We start from the raw sequence: 24934 nt of genomic DNA, 5'->3' as shown, positions 1-24934 counted from the left end.
TCTCAGTTCTCAGTGGATCGCGTTTCCGATTAAGTGGGAGATTTTGTGAAGCACTGCTCTTGCTAGGGCTAGTGTTAGCAAATTCGCTAGGTTAAAGCACCGCGAGCTCACCTAACTCGCCAGATGAATATATTATGACCCCTCCAGGTTACTGGAATAGGTATGAAAAATAATAATCGATAATAGTGAAAAAATCGAAGACAATAAATTTATTAGGTTCAACATATACAAATGAAAATGAAATCATTCGAAAAACAACATTTTTTTAAATTGCGCAATTTTGAAATAAAATCTGTTAAGGCGTCTGAAATCGAATTTTAATCGATTAACAAATTTAATCATATCGCATATCGTATCTGAACTGATTATGCCACACTATCCACAACTGTCAGTTCCAATCAAAACAACACAAAACACAAACAAAGAAGGTTGCATTCGGTGTTGATTCAGTCCGTTCTTTCTTTGTTTTCGCATTTTAAAAGCGAAGAAGCCCGGTTGAACACAGCGTATATTATTAAAAATACGTTTATAAGTAATTTTCTAGTACCACGACTTATTTCCGCGCGATGGCGTCGAGAAAACTGAACACGATCGAAGACTTGAGCGGTGAGTGTTGTAAATAAACATTGAGTATGTGGCGTCCAACTTGACAAACAGGTTTCTTTTACGTCTCGTTTATTACATAAAACGCAATTTCTGGGAGTTTGCTTTTGTTTTTTTTTCTAACAGCTGTTGTTTTGGTTTTGCGAAATGGCGTCATATAGCCTGTTGAACTGTCGAGGTCAGCAAAATCGAAAACACGCGATAGTGCGTCACAATCTGCGTACGTGATTCGTCTGATGTTAACCGGCTATGTGAAAATACCAATCATCCTAATGAAAAAGATATGGCTTAATCATAATCTTATTTTAGTCAGCTTTTACCGTAACTAAAAATGCGTAGGTACCTCTTCACTTATATGGCTGCCTGGTACTTGCACTTTCGGAACGAGAAAGTTTCCTCAGAAAAAAAAACCAAAAGTGTGATATATTAAAATCATCCTTTTCTAAACCATAACAAATTGGTAATTATTAGAAATGTAATTTTCTCAAGACAACCAGTGACTTTCAAGTTAAAAATTAAAATCCAAAACCTGGGTATTAATAATAATTGTCTACCTAAAATTAAATTAAACATGATGCATTGTTTAACAACTGTGCCGAAATTGTAACAAAAGTGTCTTCACGTGAATATATTTACAAAAATATTTCAATTCAATTTTCATAAAACATAATACTTAGACATTTTAATAAATAATAATATAACAAACAAATAATTCCATTGTTCCTACTGACTGGTTATTCTGTATTGGCTTAATTACATTTTAATTTAGTCAACTGTAGCTAAAGATTCAACCTCTTCACTTATATAGCTTCCTAGTACACATTCTTGCCGAATGTGAGGATTCAAAAAAAACATATACATGCTTTTAAAAAGATCAAACCAGATGAAATATTTGTCATTTTAGGCGGTCTTGCAAAATCCTGAACTTTTGGAGTAATTCTACCACTTCTATTTTCGTCTGTAGCGTCCGCATTAACTATTCAACTTCCTGATGAGTTATTTTCGTCATATGATTAAGCATCGGTTATGAGACTTGTGTCCTAAATAATCTATGTTTAAATTTAAACTGTAAAAATTCTGACCGTTAAATTTGGTATTACTATTGTGTCTATATGTTCAATACAATTAACTGGAAATTCTTTGTAAATTGATGTCTCTGAATGGTGTCTATTCTGTTTATGTCACTGTCTATATTTTGCCCTTATTGAAACTAAAATAATAAAAATGTCATTTGATTTAGGCTTACAAAATAAATTACAAGGTTATTTCCATTTATATTTGTACTATACCTTTAGGAGAGAAATAAATAAATAATAATTATTATTATTATTTCAATTTTTACTGTAATAATTAAGAATTAAAGACTAAGCAGATATTCCAGTTTTCTCTATGAGACAAACGATGATAAACTCTAGTTTCCCCTAGTACTTTCTAGTAGAATATGTAAATGCTTGAATATTGCCATAAATTAGTATAACAAACATATATTTTTCAATTTCTGAATCTATTAAAAAAATTTTAGGAAATCTGAACGAAAAAATTGCTTTAATTTATATCATGATAACTGAGAATTTTTTAAAGTTAATTTCCTAATGCCTATCATTTTGAATTTGAAGTTCAGCATTATCACTGCTTATTTTATAAACGTCAATTTTTCATCTTATCTGAACGTATGTAGCCTTTGTCAGAAGCTAATCGTGTATAAATTGGCCACAATTGAAAACGACCGAGACGTTCCCATTGTAGATTTAAGAGCGTCAACCTCATAAAAAAACAGAATAGTAAACTGTAGATGGATAGAAAATAGCATTGAAGTAGACCAATCTGTGTGTGTTGCTGTGGCAGAAGATGTTCTGAATACCATGGACTACCACAGAACTAACAAGTACATCTTGATAGAGCTAAACATCTAAATAATTAATAGTTTAAAAAAACAAAAAATATACGCTTTTATAGAAAATCCAACTAGAAAATAGAAAATAAATTTTAATAAATTTGAATTAAAAATAGTGTATGAAAACATGATTTTATTGTAAAAAGAGCGTGGGGTGCTTTTCAGGATATTATCAAAATAACCCTTCTATATTCATATTGTTCATAAAATATTTATAAGTATTAATACCATGCACCACCTAGTGGGATAAGGTGGAGAAAAAGATGACTCTTTCAGTGGACAGCGGAAGATTCCGAGTAGCTTTGTATGTACGTCCAGTGGCTCTGTTTCATTTCCCTATATTTGCGCACTAACACATATACTAAACTAGCTTTTGCCCACGACTCCGTTCGCGTGGAATAGTTACTTTGGCATAACGCGCAATTTTACCCCCTAGTTCATTACACGTAGAAAGTGATAATATTTTTTAATTATAGAATGTTAAGGAGCTATTTAAACCCCTATTTTGAAACATTGTTGCTCCACTTGTGTTGGTCTTACCGTGATGTTATATAGCGTTCCTCAATAAATGAGCTGTCTAACACTGAAAGAATTTTTCAAATCGGACCATTAGTTCCTGAGTTCAAACTAATATTAACTAATATCACTAAATAAGTATAGATAGTTGATAGACCACTTTTTTAATACATATTTAAACCTGAACAAACATTAAATTAACGACATAAAACAATTAACACAATGTTGTTTCTCGCGTCATTACTCCCAATAGCTACGGGAAATTTTTGCAATTTAATCAGACGTCTTCAAGTCACTGAAAATTATGCTACAAGCAAATATACTAAAATTGGGTCGCGATTCCGATCTGTGTGCTTAGTGAGAGTGTTTTAACGTTCTCGACAGCGTAAAAGTTAACTCAAACTTGTATGCAGTTGGAACAGCGCCCCTGGCGGCAAACGTAGGCGTTCCAACTCCATACAAATTTGAGTTAACTTTTACGCTATCGAGGACGTAAAAAACTCACACTAAGCACACTGATGGTAGATTCTTCTTGTTGAGCACATTTAACTCTTCCGGTCAATCTAGTATGACCCCTCGAGATGACTAGAAGGGAAAAAACAAAAACAAAAACAAAACAATAAGATCGTGTTAAAAATAGTATTATTACGTTTTAGAGTCGCCAAAAAATATTCTATAAAAAGTTTCGTAGGATATTCTTTAGTCTACGAGAAATATTGTATATAAACTTTCGTAGGATATTCTTAGTCTACAAGAAATATTGTATATAAATTTTCATAGGATATTCTTTGGTCTACAAGAAATATATAAATTTTCATAGGATATTCTTTGGTCTACAAGAAATATTGTATATAAATTTTCGTAGGATATTCTTTAGTCCACGAGAAATCTCTATATATAAAAATGAATTGCTGTTCGTTAGTCTCGCTAATACTCGAGAACGGCTGAACCGATTTGGCTAATTTTGGTCTTGAATTATTTGTGAAAGTCCAGAGAAGGTTTTAAATAAAAATAACACTTTGTTTTTCCTTTGATGTGTCCCACGTCGGATGGATTCCTTTTGTTTGTTTTAAGTTTATTCTAGACAAAAGTTTAGGTCTTTTATTTATCGATTGAGGCATTACGAAGTCTGCCGGGTCAGCTAGTATTGTATATAAATTTTCGCAGGACAGTCTTCGTAATGTATTCTTTGAGCGGATATGAATACATACATACCGAAGTATTGCATGACACATCCGATTGTGGTTAGCGTGTAGCTATTTTCGTCTCGCGTATCGTCTGTTCGATAAGGGAATGTGTTGTCGAATAAAATGTTGTTTGTTTTGAGTGCAAACATTCAAAATTAAGGATCCTGTCAGTTTTTTTTTGTTTGTTTAATTTATGGCCTGTCATTGGGACCGTAATGCCAATTCAATAGACAATTTGCTTCATAGACAAGTTTTTTTTTTTAAATGTAAATAAGTAAAGAGCGTATAGGTAATCATCAGCTGAGTTTTTTTTTTTTATATTATAGATTTTGTCCATCAAAATGTCGATACAAAATCAAGTAATATATAATTAATAAAATAATTTTGTAATTAAATTTGAGGCGTTTGTTGTTAGAGTCGTATTTCTTTTTTTTTTTATTGCTTAGATGGGTGGACGAGCTCACAGCCCATCTGGTGTTAAGTGGTTACTGGAGCCCATAGACATTTACAACGTAAATGCGCCACCCACCTTGAGATATAAGTTCTAAGATATTAGTATAGTTACAACGGCTGCCCTACCCTTCAAACCGAAACGCATTACTGCTTCACGGCAGAAATAGGCAGGGCGGTGGTACCTACCCGTGCGGACTCACAAGAGGTCCTACCACCAGTAATTACGCAAATTATAATTTTGCGGGTTTTGATTTCTATTACACGATGTTATTCCTTCACCGTGGAAGTCAATCGTGAACATTTGTTAAGTACGTATTTCATTAGAAAAATTTGTACCCGCCTGCGGGATTCAACACCGGTGCATCGCTAGATTTCGATTGTGGGACGAAGGACTAGTTAGATTAATTTGCGGTAGGCAGCGACTTGGCTCTGCCTCGGGTATTGCTGATGACCACGAGCGCCGGTAACCACTCAACATCAGGTGGGCCGTATGCTCGTCTACCTACAAGGGCAATTAAAAATAACGCAAACCAATAATTACGAGTATTTTTGTCAAATCTTTACAATTTCGTTTTGGAATTGTTTCGAAGTAATTCTGAGCGACTTGGGAGTAATTCGTGTATCCAACGTTAGCTCTAAACTAATCTTTTTTATCTAGTTTTCGTAAACATAGACAGATTTGAAGGCGAACGTATGCCTAGGAGCCGAGACAGAACAAAAAATATCCTTGGAATCTGAAAGTCTAGGAAGGATTGCGTTAGTGCGGTCCGATCGCATAAGTTTTCTATTACGTACGTGGTCAGACGAGAGCGTATGCCGTCAGTATGAAGGCTGCCCCTCCAAACTGGTACCGTATGAGAGTTTCGCGGCAGAAATAGGCGGGATAGTGGTAGCTATCCGAGTGAGCTCAATACGATTAACCCACTGAGTTCCTCGCCGGATCTTTCCAGTGGGTCGCGATTCCGATAGTAGATTCAGCGCTGCTCTTGCTAGAGTTAGTGTTAGTAATGCTTTCAGGTCGAGCCCGTGAGCTCACCTAACGATCCGCGTGAAGTTGAAATAGCCTTTTAGGTTACCAATGATTAGAAAGGAAAATCAACACGCCTCTTGGCTAGACCATTCCCCGCTCAGATGTCCTGGTAAAACTGGAATAGCCTTCGGGCCACCAATAATCTTTCGTTCTAACAAAATAAAAAATACAAAAGCACGTGCTCCAACAAAGCAATAGTTTTGAAAATAAAACTTAAATAGGACTTTTTTTTTTTTTGTTTTTCTAAAACTAACGGAACCCTAAAAATATTTTGGATGTTTATATTAGAAAGACACGAAGCAATGTTGTTTTTAAGAAGAAAAGCGCGAAAATAATATGACGTCATAAACAAACGCAAATATTTTGCGGTAAATTAACGTGACATTGAGTTTATCTAATGTTTCAAGATAAAATAAGTGAGCGGTGGAGATTACGCGAGGCCTGTGTCTGTGTGTGCTACTCGTAACCAGACACGTTCAGTTAAATTTGACGTAATAAAAAGGGCTATTGTATTCTGTTAAAAATGCCGCGAAATCTTCCAAATGTCATTACAAGCAATGTCAGTTTAGACTTTTGAAGTAGTAGATATGTAGTTCCATTTTTGTAACGGGCAAGGCGAAGGTATCACACACCCATGCAACCTAATATTTTAAATATTCTGCTATATGAAAACTTATATTAAGCGAAAACAGAGATACCTAGAAAAGGAGTTGAAGTTTTTTTGTATTGTCCTTGTAGGCAAACGAGCATACGGTCCATCTGATGGTGATTGGTTACCGTCGCCTATCGGCTTCTGCAATACCAGAGGCAGAACCAATCCGTTGGTTTGGTTCATTTGAGACCATAATCAATAGGGATGATATTGAATGAAACAAGATAGGATGTGATGAAATCAGGTCTCGGTTAAATCGTGGTTATTTACTGAGAAAACTTTTACGACACGCTTAGACCCGGAGAAACGCTAAATTAATAAAATAAAGGAAAGATTCAAACTAAATACGCCAAAAGTCTGTATAAAAAAAGTCCGTGATAAAGTTCTTGGAAGATAAAAAGGCACTTATAACTTACGTGCATCTAAAGATAAAAGTTATTTGTATTTTCTTAAGGAGATCGTAGTGGTTTTGGTTCGTTGACATGTCAAAGCGTGATTTGCAGACAATGTTATCATTGACAGTAAAACAAAGGAGATTAAAGTTAGCAATCTAAAGTTTCAGACTTGAAAGCATAATCTGCACGAAGGAAGGTGTACTGCTTTATGCAATTGCAAATGTTCGGCAGATACCTAATGACAAAATTAAATTAGACCGCCATTTTTTTTTGTTTTTTTTTGTTCAATTGTCTGTTCGAGAATCACGTCCTTTTTTTCTATTTTTATCTCCGATAGATTTTATGTCTTTGTATAAAAATGTAACAAATTTCTTCCTTCCACTTTTTAAATATAAAAAATATGTAAAATGGTACATATGTACCCCCCTTATTTTGAATTTTTATTAGAGTAACAGATTTTTGAAGGGATCCATTTTATTACACAAATATGGGATAAGCTTTTTTTTCGTGGAAATATCAGTCTGCTATATACTTAACTAGTCTATATGACGAAGACAGCTTTAAAAAAAAGCCTTTTAGGGTCTAAAATTGTGTCTAAGTAAAACCTAAGATACTAGGGTAACATAGAACGAAAGAGGTCTCAGTATTCCAGCTTATTCGAGTCTGCGTTCCCAAAAATAGTTCCATTCTTAATTTGAATTCTTGTTGTTTCATGACGTGCGTGCGTTCGAAAAATAATTCATCATAATTAAATGACAAATTGTTTTTTAACATTGATTCTTCTTGAAGTTTTCGAACGAATGTTCTTATTTTTTTTAATTTTTGCGCGCGCCTTTGTTTGGGAAAGGTCATGGATATCGATCGGGGAAGGTCACTCGTCGCGCCCAAGGTCGAGCTAGACGTCTGGAGTTCGACGAACCAGCCACTGTAAACTCTTTATGTTCATGATAGCCTAGTACACAACCCTCTGAGATTGGATCGTGCTTACCAATAAATATGCCAATATTTTTTTCATAATAAAATATACTGAAAAATAAGTTATTACACGAACAGATGCAATTACAAAATATTACAGTATTTTATTAATCTTTAGACCTTTTTTCAGATATTCAATTGATAAATGCTTTCTTTATGTACATAATATTGGAATATCGAAAAGTGATATTATATCGAGGGATGAAATGCTATTTGGTTTAAGCGGACATTTCACTTAACACGCGGCATTTTTCTTTGTAATCAAAGGTGTGAGTGATTTACTTGGTTTGGTAATTAGCATCGACAGTTCGATGTTTTAAATTGAACTTTAATTAAATTTCCTCTATTCAAATAGCTAAAGAAGTATTTTTTTATAAATATTTTTTTTCAAATTTTTTACATTAAATGTAAAGTTGCCAAAATGTCGCTTAAACCAAATAGCCTTTCACACCTCGATATAATAATATACATGGAATATAATAAAAAAAAAAATTATATATTTAATGCATCGCGGTTTTCGTGAAATTGAAAACAAACTAAAAATGTCTCGTTTGAACTTCGAATGAGAGAAAGGGATAACATACACATATCTCAAGTCTAGTTTCGGAACAGCCCGTGATATAACAAACCTCTTTCGCTCTATGACGTCCTGGTATCGTAGGCATTGATCTAGGCTCGGTTTTTAAGCGAAATTCTCCCTTACTGTAAACGAAGAAAGCTAACCTTGTACAGCTTTCTGACATAGTAAAAGTGATGGCGAACAGAAAAATATTTATACATACCTTTAAGTCTTGCCATAAATAAGACAAAGGAAAAAAAATTCTATTACAAATAACATTTATTACTTTTACCGTGTGTTAGTTTAATACATAAATATAAAACAATTTAAAGTATAAAAAGCTTATTCAAAGTGGTCTCCATTGGCTGCAATACAGTCCTTTAAACGTTGAGGCCATTATTTATCAATAGAAGCACGCACTCTTTCCATGGGAAAATTTTTTCACTGCCAATCGTCCCTATTCTCTTTTAAATTATCAGTTAAGAAATGACCAGTACGTCTCTTATAGGCTGCAAGTCCTAAGTCATCTTTTAAAATACGCGACATGGTTCTAGGTGCTATCTTCATCTTCCGAAATAATATATTTCGCTTTCGGACAGGATTTCTTAGAATTCTTTCCCTTACTGCTTTGACCGTCTTTTTCGTACGAACACTAACGTGGACGGCCAGATCTTTTTCTGTCACAAACAGAGGAGGTCTCATTGCACCTATTAATAGCCCGGTACACAAACATTTTACTAATACCAAGCGTATGGAGAGTTTTACAAATTGCATTTGGCTCCATACCTACTTTGTGTAATACAATCACAGCGATTCGGTTCTCTTTATCACCCCACTCCATTTTAATATCGCAAAATATTGTACAATGTATTGGCGCCAAAATGAGAAAACTCAATGAGCAATCATATAAAAATGACAGATTCCAAATTTAAATGTAATATTTTGTTTATTTTTAATTGTAACAGTATTTATGGCCAGACTAAGTATAAAATAAGTTGTTATAGTTCATACGTTCCGCAGTAGGGATGATCGATATTCATCGGTTGAATAAACATGGGCGTTTATCTGGAAAACATCGATGTTTTCTGTCTGTCTGTCTGTTTGTTCCGGCTAATCTCTGGAAGCTTGCACGATTATTTTTCGACGCGTGACGTCATTGGTCGTGCAAGCATTGCGCCGGCCACGTGTAGCTTTTTCAATGAGCTTTCTGGCGGGCGTCCAAAGCTCAGCGGATGTCGGGGAACTCGTATCATTTGGCAACATCATCGTGCTTTACTCACCGGCCGAATTAGGGTCATGAGAACACTAAGAAGTCTCTTCTGGTGTTTGGACCACTGAGCTCTCCCCATTCCTCATTCTTCGCTTGAAGAGAGAGATAGGAGTTTTGAAAATATTGATCTTCGAGAAGACATCTGCAATGGACCCATCGGTTTCAGGTGACTGACATGAAGGGTACTGTTGCATCTCAGAGCATTCTTAAAGGATTTCTGGTGGTAGAACGTCTTGTGATACCGCACGGGTGGGTACCACCGCCCTGCCTATTTCAGCCGTGAAGCAGTTATGCGTTTCGGTTTGAAGGGTGGGGTAGCCGTTGTATTGTAAAAACTGAGACCTTAGAATTCATATCTCAAGGTGGGTGGCGGCATTTACGTTGTAGATGTCTATGGGCTCCGGTAACCACTTAACATCAGGCGGGCTGTGAGCTCTTCCACCCATCTATGCAAATAAAAAAAAGCAACGCTCCGGATATTTTTGTAGTGTTAAGCTCTCACCGGAGTCCACATGCTGATGCATTAAGTGCTGATGCAGTAAAATTTGTTAGTTGCTGATGCAACTGACAAATTTTGCTTTTTTTCTGTAACTGCCATCAAAGTTTTAATAAGACACACGTCATTTCGGATCCTCCCGATCCACAAACGGTGCTTTTAGGTACCACAAGCACCGGTCGTCGTTCTCGTCGAACCCGTCGCTCGCGACGAAGGGCTCGGCGAGTAAACTAACCCACAGAGACAGCCCACTGAGTTTCTCGCCGGGCCTTCTTAGTTGGTCGCGTTTCTGATCCGGTGTTAGATTCTGCGAAGCACTGCTCTTGCTAAGGCTAGGGTTGGCAACGTTGTCGGGTTTCAGCCCCGTGAGCTCACCTACACGTTAGGGTTATGTTGACATAGCCTCTCAAGGCTATCAGCCAGATAGTAAAAAAATAGAAGTACCTAGAGTTCATCGATATTACCTGGAGTCACTGCGTTCATCCACAGTGCGTTTCCAGAAATCTTTTTTACCACGTACCATCTGGCTTTGGAATGAGCTCCCTCCACGGTGTTTCCCGAGCGCTATGACATATCTTTCTTCAAACGAGGCTTGTGGAGAGTATTTAAGCGGTAGGTAGCGGCTTGGCTCTGTCCCTAGCATTGCTGAAGTCCATGGGCGACGGTAACCACTCACCATCAGGTGGGCCGTAAGCTCGTTTGCCTACAAGGGCAATAAAAAAAACTTGAAATGGTTATTCATTTATGTTAATTAACTTATTAAAAACTTTATACTTTCACGCGCTCAGACACGTCTGTATAGGTCGATACATAACACCTATAATCGAGCCGTGCAATGGTCGGTATTCCGACGCTCCGCACTTTGTACGCGTTAATAAAGGGTCGATCTGTCGACGGTTCGCGCTCAATAGGTTAAATTGACACCTAAATGCGTCCTCTCGGAGTGACCCTGTTCATTTGGAATCACTTGACAATAGTTAATATTATCACCTTTGTTCGTATTTATTTTGGTATACATATTTGCATTAAATAATTAATTGGTTTACGTACTTGCTCCGTGTCACGTATGCCGGAATTCCTGGAACATGATTATCCTTAAAACTCTTCTTTCGTATTGTTCGCCGAAAATTTAAGATTTAAAAAAAAAATTTTTTTTGTTAAAGTGCCCGCCATTAAAACTTGAATTGAAGGGTTCAATGCCCTAAAAAAAGAAAAGAAAAAACCTTCATTACTCACGCAATACGCGCTAAATGTAACAATTAAATTACCTTAGATTTTTATAAGGTTTTTTGTTTGACAAAAATAGTGATATAACATGTTTGTCAGAGCGACTTTTCTTTATTTTGTTTTCATTGTGATTCGCAGTCGTGTTTATAGAAAGAGACGGAGATATCCGGCCGGCGTGAATAATGCGCCCGAGTTGAAAAGCCATTTATTTGTAAACAAAGGCATCTGCCTACGTGTCGCTCGCCAGTCGCCTACGCCACGCTTTGTTTACTAGACGGCCGCGCGCGTGGCGGCACGTATGCATGCACCAATTTGTTTGGATTTCAGTACTCGTTTTGTTTTCGTCGAAGTGAGACGTGTCGCGGTTTAAACAAAACAGAAAAATAAACATTTCGAGAAAGCACATATACATAAAAGTGTGATTGTATTTTTGTGCGAAATAAATAAAGTTTGGTGTTAATTGAAAATGAATGAATCAAAAAGTCTACAAGCTGACGATTTAGGTATTGTTAATGTGTACTTTTTGTAAATCAATTGTTTATTACGAAGTTTATTTTTTATTGTGAATTGTGTTACAGATTTTTTGTGCTTTGTTTTTTTTTTTCATTTCACATAACAAACACCAAGTGCTATTTGCCACTTTCACTGTTTTTTGTGTTATACGTGAGACGTTTTAATTTTGGCCCACTTACCCTCAATCTTGGTGTCGCATGGAAATTGATGTGCAAACATGCGTCTTCGATTGATTACAATTAAGACACCCACGCTGCCCGCCAAAAATAATTGAACGCCAAGGTCGCGGCATGTTTACTTTCGCGCTCATTTATTTTCGATCTAATTTTATTTGTTTATTAAACGACCACTTACCGTCATCATTGACTGATGCGCATTAGGAGGCCGCTTAACATCGATAAACATGTGTGAAATGCGTAGAAAGAAGACGTTTCGCAAGCGTCAAGTACCAGGCGCTCATGATTCACTGCGCGGTTTACCTTGGGATCAACAACATCGAGATAAAAATATAAACAAACGCAATCCGACAGATTCGCTTTCGAGACGTGACTTGAACTTGAGCGATTTATTTGCTTGTGATATTCGGTCGGGGGCACTGGCATTGCCAGTGTCAATAATGCCGAGGTCGAGTATATCTCTGGACGTGTTTTAAAAAGGCGGAATTGTAGATGGAAATCGAGATCGTTTTAAAGTAAAAATAAAACTAGTTTTAGTCAACGGGTTCTTTTTTTTAATTTTATTTATTGATACACAAAATAAATTACAATAATTACAGTACATATTAGCTAAATCGTACAAGTAGTACCTAGATCTAATCTGGATTGCAATCTAAATAGTATGTGCACTCGGCAAATCCATTTGAATGTACATAGCTTTGGCTACTGAAAACAATTGAAATAACAAATATTGATAACTAGCCATTGTTAAATAGGACATCCTTCACACATCCGACAAATCCCCTGAGTCTAGGTTCAAAGATATCCAGATCACCGTGACATTTAGCCAAATCATTATACTGCCTGACCATTCTTACCATAGGGTTATAGTATGATATATTATTTTTATATGTCGTCATCCGAGTTCAATATTTAATTCAGTAAGGATGACCCATCGTCCGTTTTCAGGGGATAAAGAGTTGCTATTGACACTGTCCGGTTCATAAAAATAAACTAGTTTTAGTCAACGGGTTCGTCCGAGTTAAATATTTAATCCAGTAAGGATGACCCATCGTCAACTTTCTGGGGATAAAGAGTTGCTATTGACACTGTCCGGTTCATAACGGTCGAGGGCAAGCGACTAAGAGGCAGGAACCCGACCCGTTGGACGGACCAGATTCGTGCAACCCTGGATACCACAGTGCACGATGCTCTGCACTCAGCTGCAGATAGGAACAGATGGTGGTGCACTATAAAAAACAATCTGTTTCAAGGCCATGACCACGACCCTCAGTAATGAGGAAACCGACGCAAGGAGGAGAGGTTCATAAACTGTCAGTCGATTTTTTTTTCACTGGTATTCTAAAGTGCTGTTCTAGCTACGCTGAAACTGGTAGGTGAGCTCACGGGGCTCAACCTAAGAGAATGTGCTAACCCTGGCCTTAACAAGAGCAGCGCTTTGCTGAATCTACCACCGGATCGGAATCGCGACCCACTGAGAAGATCCGCCGAGAAACTCAATGGGTTTCTATGCTCGTCGAACTCTTGGGCGGTGACCGGTGCTTGAAGATCCTAAAAGCGCCGAGATTGGACCCGGGTGATCATGTCAATCGATTTATAGATCTAATATTACGTAAAAACGCGAACAAACAAACACCCTCGTATTTATTACAGCAGATATACCTAGCCGGCGTTGTCCGGATCATGTCGTTTGCAAAGATAAAGACCATAATATGTATTTAAATGTATGTTTTTAAACCAAAAACTAAACTGTCTTTGTATGATAATCTTGCGTGATTGTGCGACAAACAAACAAACTTTTGTGTTTGTTTTAATTATCTATAATATATTAATCACAGTAGGTTATGTAACCAAATATGGTAGTGGTAGAATTGGTTTAAGGACGGTCACCGTTCTTACATAATAATAAATTCATTCTCTCAAGTACTAGGACAAAATGAATTTAGAAGAGGTTAAGTTAGTATAATAATATTTCGAATCCAGAGTTTATAGTTGCTATTACAAAAAAATATATACTTCTTTTTTTTATTTTATTTGAACCGGTCTAGGAGACGTGCTCTGACATTTAAAAAGTATATTCGATGATATTTAACTTTAAATATGTATATTCTTTGAATGTTTATCGCCTTCATTTGACGCCATTAAATTATAACTACTTAAAGTAGTCATAATATGTAGGAAAAAAAACAATTTTAAAGTACCAGGGTATTATGACTCCCAAAGAGGTCGCATTAGAAATTCGATAAGAGTTTTTGGCGGGGGGAACGTTTGGCGCGAAGTTGTGTGAATTGTTTATGTTGTTATTAACACAGGGTTTATTTAAGTTTCTCTCCAGATCTTAAAGTTGTCAAAACTCTGGGTGGTTTGTTAGCCGCTTGGCCTGTGTGAAATTGCACTAATGTCGGGAAGTGAAACGAAGCCGCTGGACGTGGCTTCACTCTCTAGGGTTCGTCCAAAAACTCCACAGAACCCTCAGCAAATAACCACCATTTAACTGAAACTCTTATCCCAACAGATTTCCGATTTATTTGGGAGAGTCCTTTAGAAATACCGCCATAACTTGAAGTGCCTTATGACAAATCCTATTTTTTGTAAGTGAATCGATTTGGATAATTCTTTTTTAATTTTTTTGTCCCTACCTATACGCTGGTAGTCTATAAGGCTATTTCAACTACGCCCTGACGGGTAGGTGAGCTCACGGGTTCATACTGAGATTATTTGTTAATACTGGCCCTAGCAAGAGCAGTGCTTCGTGAAATCTATCACCGGATCGGAATCGCGACCCACTGAGAAGATTCGGAGAGAAATTCAATGGGCCTTTTATTATTGAAGTGATCACTTGCTATAGGAGGGTAAACCGCTTCGTTACGTGACGCGTTACGGCGCCATTCTGTCTGGCGTCCCTTTCTCTCACGCACACGGTAACGGTAGTGAGAACGTATGTGACTCCTAACTATTCATATATCTTTGTCAATTTATGTTACAATTTTTCTTACATTATCATATTATATAATACATAAAATTTAAGTCATAACTTAGGCTTTGTCTCGAGTTAAACAATTTCAATATTAAATAGTTCAACTTAGATTAGTTTAAGTCATCACTTCTGTCGGGCGACCCGAGACGTAAATTTTTTATTTCAAAATCTGCGTTTCTCGTGTGAACCATGTTTGAATCACATCAAAATACGACCAGCAGCTTACGAAGTTATTCTTAATAACGCATATTTAATTGACTAATTGGCTGCATCGATGATATTCCTTAATAGTATTTTGTCGAAATCTGTTTTTCTTCTTTAGTATAATTGTCTATATTGTCTTCTTAGGTTTTCCCCGGTATAATTCCAAGGTCCACTTTTCTATTTAAACTCTTTCGACTTTGTCCGGTCTTCGGTGTCCTTCTGGGTGAGGTTATTCTCCTCCATATCCGCCTTTACCACATCCAACCAGCGTTTCTTGGGTCTACCGTGGGTTCTTGGACTTAGTGCGAATTTTATTATATAACATCCCTAAAAGTTCAAAAAGACAGGTTTTAAAGACACGACCTTTTGTCAGCTCGCGCGGGAAGCTACCGTAGTTCTGCATATTTCTACCGCAAAGCAATTAGCTCCTCTTACGTCACCACTATCGCAAACCCGCTCATCCATTGCTGATGGGCCAAGTCTTTAGTGTCCAATCTCTTCACAGAATCATGGGTCGAGCTGAACTCTGGCGGCGGCCTGGCTGCGGTCGAGAATGAATACATACGACTCCTGAGGGAGGCCCAGCGCGAGAGCCGAGACTCATCCGTCAGGCACTCGAGAGCATCCAGCGTGAAGGGAAGGTGAGTGGAAGCCGGCGGTAGGACCTCTTGGGAGTCCAGGCGGGTAGGTACCACCGCCCTGCCTATTTCTGCCGTGAAGCAGTAATGCGTTTCGGTTTGAAGGGCGGGGCAGCCGTTGTAACTATACTGAGACCTTAGAACTTATATCTCAAGGTGGGTGGCGCATTTATGTTGTAAATGTCTATGGGCTCCAGTAACCACTTAACACGGTGGGCTGTGAGCTCCTCCACCCATCTAGGCAATAAATAAATAAAAAAGCCGATCATTAACGACCAGTGGAACGGCAGATAGGAGGGAAGGCTGAAAAGACTCGTATGAAACTTGCGTGGATGGCGTATGATAGGTCTGAATGGAAAAGAACATACGCTGCGAATCTTTTAAGTGCTCACAAGTACTTATTGTTTTTATTTGCCACCGGAACCCATGGGCATCAACAATAAAAGAAGTACCGCCAGCCTCGAGATATGAGTTCTAAGGTCACAGTACAACGGTTTCCTGCATTTTCAAGTCGAAACTCTTTACTGCTTTGCGGCAGTAATGGGCAGGGCGGTGGTGCTTATCCGGACGGGCTCACAAGTAATTACGAAAATTATAATTTTTACCGGTTTGATTATTTAAGTGCAGTAATCCCCCGTATAACGCGTTACCCTTATAACGCGTTTTCGTATTACGCGATTTCAATCCCCGTATAACACGGGCATTCCTCCATCTAACGCGGCGATTTCCCACATACATATTTCTGTACTGTGAAATATATTATAATGATTTGTACAGTTGTATAATTAGCTTCGCGTACCTTTGCACGTGTGTCAATTGTGTTATTACAAAATTAAATTATTTTATTAGATTTGTGTATTAAAAGGTGTAGGTTAAATTTTATTCAAAATAAAAATTAAACCATTAAAAGTTAAACGTCATGATTTATACGTAACGCGTTATACGTGAATACCCCTATAACGCGAAATGTACCGCGTTATAGGGGAGATAACTGTGTTACATTATGTTATTCCTTCACCGTGGAAGTCAATCTTGAAGATTTGTTAAGTACGTATTTAATTACAATTTTTTTTGTAATCGTCAGCGGGATTCGAACCTTGGCGAGGTCGCGTCGTTGGATACTCAGAACCCACCGGGCGTCTTATCTTTCAGGCCACGATATGTTTCGTTTTTGTTTCCAGCCCGAAGTCGCCTCCGAACAGCCCGAACCTGGAGCCCTCCACCGAAGATGAGCTCAAAGGTGTCTACATCAACTGCTGGAGGGTGAGCCATGGTCATATCTCGTAACAAACAGAAGTCTGTTTGAACGTCATCATAATTCGACTATAATAGCTTTTTCTCAATTCCATAAGTCCACTGAAAAAATCCCAGTAAATGACCACCATTTTACTGAGTTTATATTACATCCCATATAATCTCATTTCATTTAATTTCATCCCAGCTGATTAATGTCTCAAATTAATCATCTTCATTTCATTTCATTCTATCCATATTATCATTTCTCATGAAAATGAGAATACAAATTAAAATAAGACATGACTTAAAGGTCTTAGTTACCAGGTCACAAAATTCCTTTAAAAAAACTCCCTAAGTGTTGATGATATTACAACATACAGCAAAAATCTGCCGCGGATCATTTCCCAACTAAATATAACCTAATCATAATTAAACAAAATTAAATGCATTCAAGTTTTAGTTTTTAATACACTTTTAGTGCTTGCTGAGTTTATTTTCAGGTTATTTTGTTTATTTTGTAGAAATTAATAAAGTTTTATTTTTATTTTAAAAACGTTCCTTATAAACTTTAAAAAAATAAAAAAATACAAAAATCATTGTCAATCAATCAATTCAAATTATTTTGCACAGTGAATACTTAACTTGAATGCTTTTAACAGCATCGTTGTGCTTATAATAGCGTGCTTTTTTAAGCATTTTAACGAAATTAAATTTATAGCATTTTTTTTTTGTCGTTGTTGTCGTCAGGATGACTCCAACGATTGGGTCTGGGAGTGGAGCAGCCGTCCCGATCAGCTGCCGCCCAAAGACTGGAGGTTCAAACATCCTCAGAGCGTCCGCGGCCCTCCCTCGGCCACCTCCTCGATCGAGGTGCTGGAGCAGCAGCTAGCGCCGCCCGTTATGCAGCAGGTGAGTGAGATCTTACATCGCATCGAAGGTAGAAAAAAGTCTACCTGGTTGAGTGTCGATCCTCATGCAGAGGAGCATCAAGAGCTGGATGAGGGGAGCTGAGGGTCGTGCTCAGTGGCGGGCAATTGGAAACGCATATGTCCAGCTGTGGACTGCTGCAGGATGAAGGTGATGAAGAACGAGACATTTAAGCCAATTCATACAATTTACTGCTACTGTGTTTGTATTGAGGGGCGCGTGTAACAGCAACCTCCCCTAAAAGCATTCTTAAGCTTTAGTGACAGAAGTCGACATATTTCAGTGCGCCGCGTAGGACACCGGTGACCTACGCGGCAGTTGAAGGGCTAAATCATCATACCCCGATCCACTAACGGTGCTTTTAGGTACCTCAAGCACCGGTCATCGTTCTCGTCCGAACCTATCGCTTGCGACGAAGGACGAAGTAAATTAACCCACAAACACAGCCCACTGAGTTTCTCGCCGTATCTCAGCGGTGGTAGATTCTGCGAAGCGCTGCTCTTGCTGGGGCTAGTGTTAGCAACGTTGTCAGGTTTAAGCCCCATGAGCTCACCTACACGTTAGGGTTACGCTGATATAGCCGTGATATATTCAGGTGGGCCGTATGCTCGTCTGCCTACAAAGGCAATAAAAATAAAAGCCTCTCAAGGCTATCAGCGTAGGTAGGAAAAAAACACACACATACATATGCGTATTCGAATATAAATATCGATGTATATATAATAATATAAATTTACAGAGCCACTGTCTGTCCGTACGTCGCACTTGTCTGTTCAGTCGCGGCGCCATAGTGGCGGTGCTAGCCACCAACATCGTCTCGTTATTGCTCGGCGCCGGAATAGGGTGAGTTTTGTAGTCGATAAATCGACGGGCGAATGACTGTGTTGGTTTAAACGACATTTCAGCGACTTCACAGGAGAGAGGTTCAAAGTTTGAAATTACATACAAACCAAAGAAACTTTATTCGAATTAGGTAAACTTAATAGAAAGCTTAATTAAAAACATTGAACTGTCGATGCTGATACCAAATGAAACGGACCTTTAATTACAAAGATAAATGTCGCTTGAATCAGATAGCATTTCACCCCTCGATACATATATTATTATATATAAATCGTCTTCTCGCATTATAACTGTATAATCTCAAAATTTTACAGGAGAGTGTTTTAAAGGTTTAACATTTGAGATTTTTAATATTAATCATCTTTGCAACATTTAATTTTTACCAGTTACATTAACTGTCTTTTAAAATAAGATAAAATTATGTATTATTTTTGTTAATAGTAGTCAGAACATAGGTAAACTAATAAATAAAATTAAAAGTTAACTACCCTAGTTTGACAGTATTTTTGAGAAAAATACTGGTACCATAGTAAAAATACCAAATGTTTTTTTTTTATTGCTTAGATGGGTGGACGAGCTCACAGCCCACCTGGTGTTAAGTGGCTACCGGAGCCCATAGACATCCACAACGTAAATGCGCCACCCACCTTGAGATATAAGTTCTAAGGTCTCAACTATCACAAAGCTGAGCCGCGGCCATTTTATCTCCACTGTCAGTTTATTTAATATATTGTAATATTGTTTAGATAGAATTAGAAATCTGTCATATAAATTGAGAAGTTATTTGTATTGTGGAGTGAATAAATGTAATTATTATTATTATATTATTATAAGTATAGTTACATGATTCCGAATATTAATTAATTCAATTGCGAATATTTTTGGAAATTGTACACTTTTAATGCGAAAAGACGAAATGTGACAGGAACTTCCACCGTTTCTAAGTCGTCCGTTCAAATGGAACATTAGACCGCGGGTCAATGACCGCTGACGATACAACAGTTTTATAACTACCTTCTTATACCACTACCAGTATCGACAGAATAGAAAATGTCAGATGAACGTTTTTTAGTGTTTCTATGGGTGGTAGCGGTCGTCGTCGCCCATATTGAGGCTTGAGGTGGATTTCTCAAATGTATTCAGTAGTGGTTCGGAGTAGTAACGGGCGAGAAGTCCACAGTTTTCCCAACCATCAGCAGTAATAAAGCGAATTTGTATTGCACGTTTTTTGAAGTGAAACTTCTTTAGGCGCGTTGAGAGTAAAATGTAACTCGCGACAGATTCGTTACGGCTAGAGACAAAAGATACAATTTTACGACGAACGAGAGTGAGAGAATAGACAGAGCGTCTCGCGAACCACTTGACCGCGGAGAGAGGGAGAAAGCGAGCTAGGTCGTTTCTCTGGTACACAGCTTTCCATATTATGAGACAAATTTGATTTAATAACACTGCACACCGCAAAAGAAGTTTCACTTCTTTCACTTGCACGAAGTTGCACGCGCGCCATTTTTATTTTTTTCGTTTGTAACCTAAAGCGAAGTGCGTCTTCCTCACTAGGCCATGACGACTTATAAATACATTTTACCTTCTTCCAGCGTCTGGCTAAGCAAGAAGGGAATGCTCCCGCCCAGACTGATCGTGATCAACTGAACGTTAAGACTGACATGTTGGCGAGCATGCGCGCGGACATGCTCGGGCCGCCGATGCATTGCGTGTTTTAGTTTTAGAGAACGCTACGCATCGGTCGTCGCTAAAACTTGAAAAAATGTCGCGCTTCGCCGATGTCCTTGGGCCGCAAACGCTGATGCGGCTGTTTATTAACAAAAAAAACCTTATGTTTAAGTTAATAATATAAAATAAATTCCTTTTATTGACACACACATTCGAATGGTAACATAATAATAATATGTAACTTAAATTTGTAATATCACTTTTGTTCGCGATTATACACAATACACAATAACTTGGTGTTGTAAGAATATATTATAATATAAGTTTGATATATATAAAAATTGTATATTATACAGTAATATCGTGATATACACTGTTTTTTAAAGCTAATAAAACTAATTTTGGCTTGAAACATGATCGCAATGTCTGAAATACATTAAAAAATTTATTACATAAAATTTAAATCCAGAGGTGAAAGACTATTTGGTTTAAGCGACATTTATCTTTTTAATTAAAAGTCCTTTTCCATCCAGCATCAACAGTTCGATGTTTACCACATTCAAATAGCTAAAGAAGTTTTTTATTTATTAAATAATATGTTTCCAAATTTTAAACATTAAATGGCTTCTCGTGTTAAATTGCAAAAATGTCGCTCAAACCCAATAACCTTTCACCATTCCGATGTATAAATTAAATGGCCATTACAATAAATGTAATACGGAATCAGAATTCGTATTGCCAAGGCCATGAGAACGGGTGAGGACGTATCGCCGTCTCTCTCTATCGGGCGCGCAATAATAATTCTTGTTTAATTTGTAATCTATACAATATATAAATAAAATTGGAGTGTCTGTTTGTGATATTGAAAAAACCGCTTTTTACTACATAAATATGAATATATATACGGTACATACACCAAAATAACATTTTTTACAATTTTTGTCTGTCTGTCTGTTTGTTCCGGCTAATCTCTGGAACGGCTGGACCGATTTTGACGAGACTTTCACTGATAGCTAGCTGATAATATAAGGAGTAACTTAGGCTACTTTTTTACACTAGCTTCGCCGCGCGACTACTCGTGGTACGACAATAACCGCGGGTAACATGGCGGGACTCAGCTAGTTTAAAATAAAATGCGTCTAAATACACAATATACATGCCTTCTCTTAATACACGATCGTATGTTATTGAATTGTCAATTTAATAACAAATTTAATAAACAAACATTATCCAGATATTATAATAATATTTGAAGCTGTTTTCATTATTTACTTAAATATAATCAAGTAAAAACGTCAAAGAGATACAGTGAATTAGGCTATCAAATTACCATTGAAAAAATATCAATTTTTATTGAAAATTAAACAAAAAATGAACCTAAAATTAAAAAAACGAATATAATAACTAAAATATTTTATTAAATGGAGTGCCTTTAGGCAAGGTTCCGAAGTAATATGTTCGTTTTTTTGGTCAATGAAATAAGTAAAGAAAAAAGATGGCCGCTATTTCCCTCCATTTTCGTATTAAATTGACAATTTGCATTCGATCGTTGTAGGTACATACATAATTAATGTTTCTTATCTATTTTAATAAACTAGTTTAGTACTTAAGTTAATATAGAAATGTAATAAATATAATATTTTTTTTACTGGAAACTGCAATTTTTTTCAATATTGACTGAATTTTTTATATATTTGGTCTTGATAGGTAGTTTGATTTCGGCTTGAAGCGAACGTAGTGTTTACGTTCATTGTTATAAGGCCGATTCTTGCATGTATACGTTTTGATTTTATAGACTGTCAGCAGAATTGCGTCGGCCGCACACTGTAAGAATTGATTGTCGGAAATGTTCTTTGTCCGAGACCCCGCAGACTGTAAGAAATACGGATATTTCATAGTTCCTGAACGCGTACACGATCGTCGTGTGAGAAATGTTGCTAAACCAGCTTTAGTGCCGGCGCAATGTCTGTCCCGGATATAGCAGCCGGATAACCAATCGATCATTCATACTCTTCTAGCTGGAGCGTTAGAAAGAGATAGAGAAAACGAGTTCGACGACAACCGTGTAAGTGTAAAAGGCACCTTTGCTAGGCAAGTAATTTTCTGATATACACGTCTCACAATGTGCGGCAGTGTTTGTTTTCCGACAGTTGGCATTGTCATCGTGTGACACATATACCGGCTTACACAATATCAGCTTACAAAATGTACTAGTTAAAAGTATCATATTTCATTATTATTATTCGCTTAGTCGGTCGCGCTTCAAGACTTTAGTATTTTATTTATTCGAAAATTGGCGCCATTTTCCTGTTTTGACACTTATCATTGCCTCTTTAAATTTACTATTACATGCGTGTAATCGATCGTACTGTGTTTTTTAATTACTCGATTTTTTTTAATATTAAGCATTGGCGTTATGTATATTTATCTCAAATGATTTATGGATTTCTTAAAATTTAAGAAATTGGCGGAATACCTACCTACGGAACGTCAGTTGTGTTATATTTTTTCAGGCAAAGGAATTTCACGAATGTAAATTAATTTTATTAAATGAATAAGAAGTCCATATGTTTTCGTCATAATAATGTAATAATATGTATAGAAAGTCTTAGGTTAAAATTTTCATAGTATAAAATCGCTAGTTTGTTTCTTTTTTTATTTTTGTTATTAAGAATGTATCTCGTGGATTGGCTCAGACTTTTTACTAGTAATTGCCATACAAACGAATATATTTGGGATTGAAAATGGTTATTTGTTAATTGTCTAATAATAACATGTCGCACATGACATGAATGATATACAGAATAAAAAACTTGCAATATAGTCATAGATTTTTAATCATTTATCACTGCAATCAGTTCACTGACGAGCAATTTTACGACCACAAGGTGAGGCTTAGAAAAAAATACTACATTTTAAATAAGCTTATTAATATAAATATAGAAAATAAGAATGCTTCTCCGTTTAAGAGGTCTTTGCCGATCTGCGTGACATACAATTTTAATAATATGACAGATGTTTGGTTAGAAATTGAGCAGCTAAACAGAAAAATATTTATTGGAAATTGAATTGCAATCCAATGCGAATCCAGGTAATATGTAATGAAACGAGTTTAAATGAACCAATGAAGAAACAGTTACGTTAGTGGATGCATAAGAAAAATGTAATTAGACTACATAATATCGTGAATAAAAAAAGTAACTGAATTGATTTGGGGGGCTACGAAAACCAGAGTTTGTTGGATTGGGACTCTGAAAAAAAAAGCTATAAGTTTTATTTTTAATTTTAATAAACTCTGAACACATGTTTATAAGTCGGAAGTATAAAACTATTTTCTTAAAATTTTGATATATGCCACTTCAGTTCTGATGGTGCAATATTAATTATTTAGTCTCGGATTCGGTGTTTCCCGATAGAAAAGCATTATTGGATAGTTTTTTTTTTTTAATATAAAAACATTCGTATATTTTGGAACGAAGTTCCTTATTTCCACGGCGAAGGCATTGAAACTACGCGCGGTAAAATTAAACAAAATGGCTGCTGTTTTTTCTTTCAAATTCGTCTTGTCATTATTATAAACTTTGTGTGTAAATATAATATTGCGTTCACATTATCACCGTAATATACTAAGTGCTTAAATATAAGAATGCATTTTAATTATTGAAGTGGTTTTATTTTTAATCCCCCATTTAAATTTTTTGATTGTACTTGACATTTAACAGTTCGAACATGTTTATTCCATAGACTTATATAGTAGGGACACGACATATTCATAAGTGTATAATCTATGGACATATTGTTCTATACGTACAATTGCTATATATATAGCACCCATTTTGAAGGCACACACATAAACATATCTCGTTCTTACTCAGCACTTTAACTCGGAGGAAAACAATATAACAGTATTTCAGTGCGTACATAAAATGAAACATGAATATACGTAAATGTCCGTCTCCGTCTAATGAGGCCGAAAATCCGCCATGCTTAGCGCACCAAATGTCATTGTCCCGTCGCGTCAGTTCGGCCGTCTGTTTTGGGTTGTACATTATTTATTGACTTTGATATCGATTTAATATGATTGCTTATATAAAATTTCTTATTTTATCATGCTTAAAACATACAAAAATAATAATTAAAACATATTTTATAGGATCTCAAGAAAGTCGATGCCCCAAAACTATTATCTATATATATTTAAATTCATTATGGAGCCCTCATCCGAAAAATCGGACACCATTTTTCGGTCGGAATCTATTGATCATGACACTAATCATAAATACCTCTTTAAAATATGTCATCAAAACATATTTAGACATTTTGTTTAGATATTTCGGGAAAAAGGCTACCGACAAAATCTCTTCGAAACTATTTAAATAAAATAGTTTTATTCCGCAGTGAGTAAAACACTATTGTAAATTCGTTAAATATTTAATGATTAAGTGATTTTAGAGAGGAAGTCACAAGGAATGACGTTTGTAATTTTATTAAC

At 36.5% G+C, this 24934-nt stretch overlaps 1 protein-coding gene and 1 long non-coding RNA gene across 3 annotated transcripts; one reads left to right on the top strand and one right to left on the bottom strand.

Moving 5' to 3' along the window:
• The first annotated feature begins 373 nt into the window (after nt 1-373).
• Nucleotides 374-24102, top strand: BNIP3 (BCL2 interacting protein 3). 2 transcript variants are annotated; one of them, XM_028176290.2, is made up of 6 exons: nt 374-606; nt 15633-15768; nt 16947-17028; nt 17749-17910; nt 18668-18771; nt 20367-24102. In XM_028176290.2, exons 1-6 carry the CDS (start codon nt 567-569, stop codon nt 20419-20421), a joined length of 579 nt encoding a protein of 192 aa, XP_028032091.1. In that variant the 5' UTR covers nt 374-566; the 3' UTR covers nt 20422-24102. The 2 variants fall into 2 exon arrangements, with proteins under 2 accessions (XP_028032091.1, XP_028032092.1); XM_028176291.2 differs by lacking the exon at nt 374-606 and adding an exon at nt 11358-11760.
• LOC149501921 (uncharacterized) lies at nt 3162-4374 on the bottom strand. Its single transcript, XR_016323865.1, has 2 exons — nt 4229-4374; nt 3162-3598 (listed from the first exon to the last, which is right to left on the bottom strand). It is a non-coding gene; the product is annotated as an uncharacterized LOC149501921 (long non-coding RNA).
• Nucleotides 24103-24934: the final 832 nt, after the last annotated feature.

Source organism: Bombyx mandarina, chromosome 11 (genome assembly GCF_030267445.1).
Source record: "Bombyx mandarina strain Sakado chromosome 11, ASM3026744v2".
NCBI classification, from domain to species: domain Eukaryota; kingdom Metazoa; phylum Arthropoda; class Insecta; order Lepidoptera; family Bombycidae; genus Bombyx; species Bombyx mandarina.
This window is presented reverse-complemented; position numbering and strand designations above follow the sequence as displayed.

Coding starts and splice junctions, on each gene's coding strand:
- BNIP3 (XM_028176290.2), top strand. CDS start 567: ATGGCGTCGAGAAAACTGAACACGATCGAAGACTTGAGCG. Junction 15,769..16,946: donor GCATCCAGCGTGAAGGGAAG/GTGAGTGGAAGC, acceptor TTTTGTTTCCAG/CCCGAAGTCGCCTCCGAACA. Junction 17,029..17,748: donor TCTACATCAACTGCTGGAGG/GTGAGCCATGGT, acceptor TGTTGTCGTCAG/GATGACTCCAACGATTGGGT.